The sequence below is a fragment of the Portunus trituberculatus genome, chromosome 14 (assembly GCF_017591435.1).
Source record: "Portunus trituberculatus isolate SZX2019 chromosome 14, ASM1759143v1, whole genome shotgun sequence".
Lineage (NCBI taxonomy): Eukaryota > Metazoa > Arthropoda > Malacostraca > Decapoda > Portunidae > Portunus > Portunus trituberculatus.
Genome location: NC_059268.1, coordinates 19,474,184 through 19,481,683, shown reverse-complemented (window position 1 = coordinate 19,481,683; position 7,500 = coordinate 19,474,184). Strand labels below are relative to the sequence as shown.

The window sequence follows — 7,500 nt, the reverse complement described above, 5'->3', positions numbered from 1 at the left end:
CACCGTCCTTCCCCCGGCCTCCACAATGGTCGCCAGCCATCCTCATTCCTCCTTAATAATACCAGCACACCAGTCTTTCCTCACCCTGTATTGTGCTACTCTCTCTCTCTCTCTCTCTCTCTCTCTCTCTCTCTCTCTCTCTCTCTCTCTCTATCCAACACCATTTGCATCATCCCCACAAGCACTGAATATCGGCCAGAACAGTTATCACCACCCCCACCCCCACCACCACCACCACCACTACCTCCACCATCACCACCACCACCAACACCACCACCACCACCCCCACCACCACCACCGCTATCGTAATACTAATCCTAAAACACATCAAAATTTTCCTCCTACGCATTTAGTAATCTCTATTTTTCCCCGTACCTTCATTCCATCTATCCTCCTTGCCTTCCTATCCCTCTCATCATCCCTCTCTTCCTCTCTCCCTCTGGGCTGGCACGGTGGCGGGTAGACTGGGCTGCGGTGGGCTGGGGTGGGGTGAGGTGGGTGGGTAGGTGGGTGTGTGGTGCCTGGGTGGTGACGCTTTAATCCATTGAGACAATTCAAATGATAATGTTACCGCCCCGAGCTGCCGAGATATCCTGCTCTGTTCCGCCTGTCACCCACACCCGCATTTTATGGAGACTGAGAGCGCTGGGTTCTTCCTTGTGTGTTTTTTTTGTCTCTCCTCTTTCTCTTTTATTTTTTCGAGGCAGGAACCCGCCGCCTCTTCCTCTTCCTCTTCTTCTTTTCTTGTCTATCTTACTTCCTTTGACACTTTTTTCTAATCATGACGGTAATAAAAACAACTACAATAACAACTATTACTACTACAACTACTCTTACTACTACTACTACTATTACTACTACTACTACTACTACCACTACTACTACTTCTTCCAACTTTCGGTTAACAAAATAGGTACATGCACAAAATAACTGCCTATGTTTGCTCCATCACATTACGAATTGTGTTGCTACAGGTGGACAGTGATTACTGCAGGTAACAATGCTTTCGTGCCTCGATCATCACTGCATTGTACATTGGACTGTCTCATTGGCTTATAGTAATTCAACCCCTGTTTTGGACGAGGGAGAGGAGAGTGGATAGAGGCGATAGTGAAACGGATCATCCTCTCTCTCTCTCTCTCTCTCTCTCTCTCTCTCATATTCTACTCTCCTTCTCATGAACAACCATTCTTTTCGCTCCCCTCGACTTCTCTCTCCTCAGGCCACTCTTTTCCCCTCTTTGGCAACGTCCCTATTCTCATGGCCGATCTTTTCGTCCCTTTGGCCACCGCTCCTCTCATCACCCTCCCGCCCCTCCCGCCGAGACCACGGTGGCCACGCGACCCCTGCACATTACCATACGTCCTTTTGTTTGTCGACGCCATTATAGTGCCGACAGCAGTGTTGCCAACAGAGGCAGGGCTCTTGAATGGCTCCAAAGAATACCGTAACATAGTGAACGCTCCAACTTAGAAACAGAGGAGAGGTGGTAACGAGTGTGGCGAGAATATCCGAAGGTGCTTGCAGTGCACTTGTTTGTATACATGTTTTTTTGGTGGGACGTGTAATCGAAAGAGAAATGGATTTACTGTAAAGCTTCCCAAACAGCGCTGCGTGAAGGGCTATCGATTACGGAAGACTTGCATATCAATAGGTGTTATATGCGCGAGACGTGTCAGTACCAGTGCAAGGTGACGCCAACACCTGTATCGTGTCGGCGTGTCACTGCACCCTCGGGACAGCAGTGGCTTGCTTGTTCCTCGCACCGCTTTTGTCGTCCGGCCTTCCATAAAAGATGATTTTATCTATATCTTTCTTTATAACATACAAAACGATTTAAAGACTATTTCTTGACTCTGTTCGGGGACCGGCACCTCAGTGGGGTCCTTTTTTCAATATAATTTTGTCGTCCTTGGCCGGTGTCCCTCCTACATGTGGGAAAAATCATAAGCAGCAGACATTCACTAGTTTTGTTGGGAATTAATTTCAATGAAATGACTTTCAGTTTCTGGAACTACTGAAAAAGTTTGGATTCTCCAACGGCAAATGCAAATAAAATGTCTGTTCTGCATTTTTCTTGAACTTTCATCATTATCTCTTGATGCACACAGCCAGCAGCGCTTGTAGTGGTGCGATATACTGGGTAAACTAACTTATTTGTAACAATTGTTTTCGTCACGTTCCATATTGCATTATAAACCAATGGCTCATAAATGGAAGCAAAAATGCCCAATCCATAACGCTGGCAGGCGCTCGGCTTCACTCGTTTCCATCTTAACTGTCGTGTCACAGAATACTTCTCTTTAGAGCAGACATCGCCGCACACCTCCATGACCCAAATTAACCTTTGCTGAGCACCGGGCGGCCAGTCAGCGGCACATCTCCCTCCTTTTCTCACACGACTGACCGTCCCCCGTGACTGGAAAACCCTCCCCGATAAAATACTGCCGCACTGGAATGGGTAACTGGTGGTGATGTTGTTATGGATGGCTGAGGAACAAGTGGCGGCCGTTTAACGCAACGCTATGTCAAGGTCCATTATAGCGGGGTTCGCGGCGCCTCCCTCTGTCCGCTCGATCGTTTTGTCACCCGGCGATCGTCTGAACAATATCATGACAGATTATAGATCATCAGCGCTCGCAGGGGACGGAAGGACGGTACTCTGGTGTGCGGGCTGGGCAGCCTCGCCCCTCTGGCCGCGCTGCACGGGTGAGTAATGGCGCTGCGGTGCGGGACAAGACTTCATATGAGAAACAATATGTCTGGATTCTTGGGAAGCCATAACGACCCGCCGAAGGATGACCTGAAAGTGGAAGTTTTGGGTTCATAACTCCAGCCTGGCAAGATTGAGTGTACCGGACGATATGCTGAGTGCTGGGGCGATTGATGGAGGCTGGAGGAAGGTGTAGGTCCCAGCCAAGGAGGGCAAGAGAGGGAAGGGAACCACGGAAAGGAGAGATGTGCAATGTGGGGTGCCAGGAGGAGCGGTGCAGTGCCATGGATATGAAAGCCACACCAGGTACAAGTTGAAAGAGAAGGAATGATGAATAAGGAGGTGCACCGCTGAGGCAAGGAACGCTCTCTTACCCAGACCATTCTCAAGGGCCACATTCATGACTGTAGGAGTTCTCAAGAGTTTCTGTCTTGTAAATAACGCCAAAACGAAGCATCAATGTTATCAGAACCCAAAAACATCTTCCAAAACCCGCGTAACTTTGTAAGGCTTTTGGAAATAGTCGGGGGTGAGACCAGAAGCTTTTTAGAATCTGGTCCTAAACGTGAGATGGTGTTGCTGTGTGTACTGATTTGCCATCCCGTGTCCTCTAAATAGTCTCCCTTTCTATCTTCTGCCACTATTGATTTTACGCTGGCGGGAAAAAAAAGGATAAAAAGAAAAGGGCTCTGTGTAATTATTTCTCTCTCTCTCTCTCTCTCTCTCTCTCTCTCTCTCTCTCTCTCACTTGATAAATAAATGGACGGTTGAGTGAAGGGATGAAACGATGAGTACATGAAAATACGAGCCACTGATGGTCGAGTTTTGGAGAGAAGAGTACAGAGTTTGCTTTATGGAAGATAGACAGACAGACAGATAGATAGATAGATAGATAGATAGATAGATAGATAGATAAATAGGTAGATAATGAGAAAGAGAGAGAGAGAGAGAGAGAGAGAGAGAGAGAGAGAGAGAGAGAGAGAGAGAGAGAGAGAGAGAGAGAGAGAGAGAGAGAGAGAGAGAGAGAGAGAGAGAGAGAGAGAGAGAGAGAGAGAATGAAAAATATATAGAAGACACACAAAAAAGCACATGAAATAAAGCATAGCAAGGGTGAGAAAATTACAAGAGGAAAGAAAAAAACATGAGATACAAAAAAGAAGGAAAGGAAGGGAGAGATAGAATAAGAAAAAGAAAACAGAAGGGAAAAAAAAAACTAAAGGAAGGAGAAAGAGAGAAAGAGACAGACCCAACGAGATGGAAAGAAGAAAGGGAAATAAAAAGAACAAGAGACGGAATGAAAGAAAGGAGAAAGGAAGAAAGAAAGAGAACATTATTAAAAGCCGGAGCGGACGCGGCTCGCGGGTGCCAGTGATAACCCTTTCAGTAAATTCCAAAGTCAAGATTTAGTGTACCATTTGAAAACCTCTGAAGACAATGGTAAATACCCGACTCAAAGAATTTGGAAGGTTGCCGTCGCATCACTTTCTCTTTATTTTTGCGCCCTGCCAAAAAAATTAGGACACAGAACAAAGGGGAGGTGGCAATAAGTCTAGCGGCGAAAGTTCTGCCCACAAAAGAATCAAGATATTTTAGTCGACTGCTCCTGTTCTTAATGGCCGCCTCGTAAAGGGGTCTTATAGGGCCAGGAGGTGTCGCAGGAGGCCAGGCATGTGACACTCTTCAATATTTTACATTTTAATCACCGTCTTTTTTCCACTTTACGAGACGCTAGTTGTGTGAGTGGCGGCGGCGGTGGCGACGGGGACGGCGGCGGCGTGGCGGTGGTGTGTGGTGGTGTGTGTTGAGGTTATATTGTCGAGCCGTGTGCTGTGTAATGTAGTGAAGCCGCGCCTTGCTATAGTGTGAGTGATGTACTTGTCTCAGCTGGTGGTAAGTGTGATGTGTAGTGCTACATGTTGTGCGGTGTGAGTCGTGTGGTGATGCGTGACTTTGAGTGACATCGCGCTGTGGCGTGATACGCTGTGGTGTGTTGGAATCGGTGATGTGATCCGAGGTACAGTACAGCTCTGCTTTATGCTGAGTTGTGGTGAGAAGTGCTGGTGTGGCGTGATGGGCCATGCATGTGAGGACAGACAGAGTTGTATTGTGGCGTGGCTAACGTGATGCTGAAGACGAAGCACGAGACAGACGATCATGATTAAACTTATTGAATAAAAAAAGAAAAAAAAAGATATATATATATATATATATATATATATATATATATATATATATATATATATATATATATATATATATATATATATATATATGCTGAAGGGCCTGCGGGGGTTGGCGAGGAAGGTCTTGACAGGTCCGCCCGAGGACACCTGCCCCGCCACCCTCCTCCGAGGAATGAAATTAAAATTTCAAACTTTTATTTTCTCGCGTGATTGTAAATCCAGTGCCCACAGTCTCAGCGACGGGATATTTAAATTTCATCAAGTTTAAGCGACCCTGCGGCACCAAGTCGTTAAAATGCAATCAATTTTGTTTTCTCCTCCTGTCTCCGCCGCTCCCCCTCCGTCCCCACACTGCCCCAAGTCGAAAAGACGGATTAAAACTTGAAGTAATTTAATTAGAGCGAATATGTTTAATGGGGGAAACTGATGCTTACAAATTAGTCGTGGTTTTGTTTCATGCTAGAGAAGCTCAAGGCATCTGACAGCGACCCATCAAAATGCTAATATTAGAAACCAAGGCTGAAGCATGAAGCGAGAGGAGGAAGACTACTGAGTCTTGCTCTTCTCCGAGAAATAGAAGCTTACAGAGATAGGAGAGGTTTATGACGCTATTGGAATGCCGCTACTTTTTTTTTTTTTTTTTTTTTTTCTATTGATATATGTAGTAAGGTAGCTTCAATTTGAAAAGAGGACTATAAATACACATCCTTGATTCTTTAGGTAATATAAAAGGTCTATTCAAATTCAATTCAAATAAAAAAGGACTCCTATGTCGTAAACGTTAGGTATAAAGATTCTGTGTTCTTAAAATGTATGTTAAAAATCCTCGCCTACTCTCAGTTTATTTTTCCTTTCCCAGGATGCAAACGGTCTCGCCACGAGGAAGACGGCAGGAGTGGGTCTCCATCGTCTCCTGGGCGGGAGGAGCCTCTTAGCCTTAAGGTTGGCCCTCCTGCCTCCCCAGACCATGCTCAGCCTTCGTCACCAGCGCCCCACATCCAGCCACCGCCCAAGGCCCCCACACCTAGGGAGGACAATCACAGTGAAGACGAGGACCCGAGGCCAAGCAAGGCGGCGAGGAGAGACGCAAGTGAGGAGGACGAAAGTGCCACAGTCACGTCTCCGCCTGCGCCGTCTGGGGACGAGACGAAGCTCTCCAGCATGGAGACGCTGGTGAGGCTCTTTCCGGGGCGAAAAGTGCAGGTTCTGGAGGCTGTGTTGCTCCGCTGCGGCGGGGACGTTCTGAGGGCTATACAGACATTGCTTTACGCCCTCCCACCGACGACGACTCATCAGCCGCCCGCGGGCCACCCTCACCATGCTCCCCACCACGAGAATAACAACAACACTGACCAGAATCAACACCAGCGACACCCACTTCACCACCACCACTCCCAAATTCACCACACGCCTCAGCCGCGGCCCTCTCCGCCGCGCTCTCCTGAGACACGGCACCACGACCTCTTCCCCGACCCGGCAGCTCTCAGGGCATCGGCATTTGCTCCTCTCGGTCCACCTGCCCTCTCCAGATTCCCGTATCCTCCGCCTCACGCTCTCATGGGACTGCCTTATCCTCCCTTCATGCACCCACGTCCCGAATATTATCCTCCCCTCAACCTCTCCTCTCACACCGCTTCTCTTCTCACCGGCCACCCACCCTCTCCTCCTCCCAGGGATCTGTCAGTCTCTCCCACCTCGCAACCTGATCCTGATACAGAGTGATACCGTCGCATCAGATTAGTATTTCAATATAATTTTGGGCATATTTACACCAACTTTTGATCGCCAGTCTAGTTGACATACGATAACTTTGACACACAGCACAGCAGTGTAACTCTCCTCTCCCACTCTTGGACTGTCCTTGCTTATACACTTTACAAACATTATGTATGAAACTAGATTCCGTTTGTCTTTTTTTAATTAAGACTACACCATTTCTTGAACCAAGTTGGATAGACACGTGAACACTACAAATTTAATGGAGGAAAGCCCTTGATAGTGAAGAGCCGGAGAGGCAGCGCCACACGCCAGGTCGCGTGCGGCATTGTGCAGCTTGCTTCGGGTGCCCAGGTACTTTGTGTTTCAAGATTCTAGAAGCAACATAAAAGAAACTTATTCAAAGTTCTATTCACATTCGAGGATTATATATATATATATATATATATATATATATATATATATATATATATATATATATATATATATATATATATATATATATATATATATATATATATATATATATATATATATATATATATATATATATATATATATATATATATATATATATATATATATATATATATATATATATATATATATATATATATATATATATATATATATATATATATATATATATATATATATATATATATATATATATATATATATATATATATATATATATATATATATATATATATATATATATATATATATATATATATATATATATATATATATATATATATATATATATATATATATATATATATATATATATATATATATATATATATATATATATATATATATATATATATATATATATATATATATATATATATATATATATATATATATATATATATATATATA

At 44.4% G+C, this 7,500-nt stretch overlaps 1 protein-coding gene across 1 annotated transcript in view; it reads left to right on the top strand.

Moving 5' to 3' along the window:
- LOC123503719 (doublesex- and mab-3-related transcription factor A2-like) overlaps nucleotides 1-6,814 on the top strand; it is a 32,800-nt gene extending 25,986 nt beyond the window's left edge. Inside the window, exon 2 of the mRNA XM_045253705.1 lies at nucleotides 5,756-6,814. Coding sequence (XP_045109640.1) covers nucleotides 5,756-6,618 — 863 coding nt within the window. The 3' untranslated portion in view covers nucleotides 6,619-6,814. The remainder of the gene's footprint in view (nucleotides 1-5,755) is intronic.
- The last annotated feature ends 686 nt before the right edge of the window (nucleotides 6,815-7,500 follow it).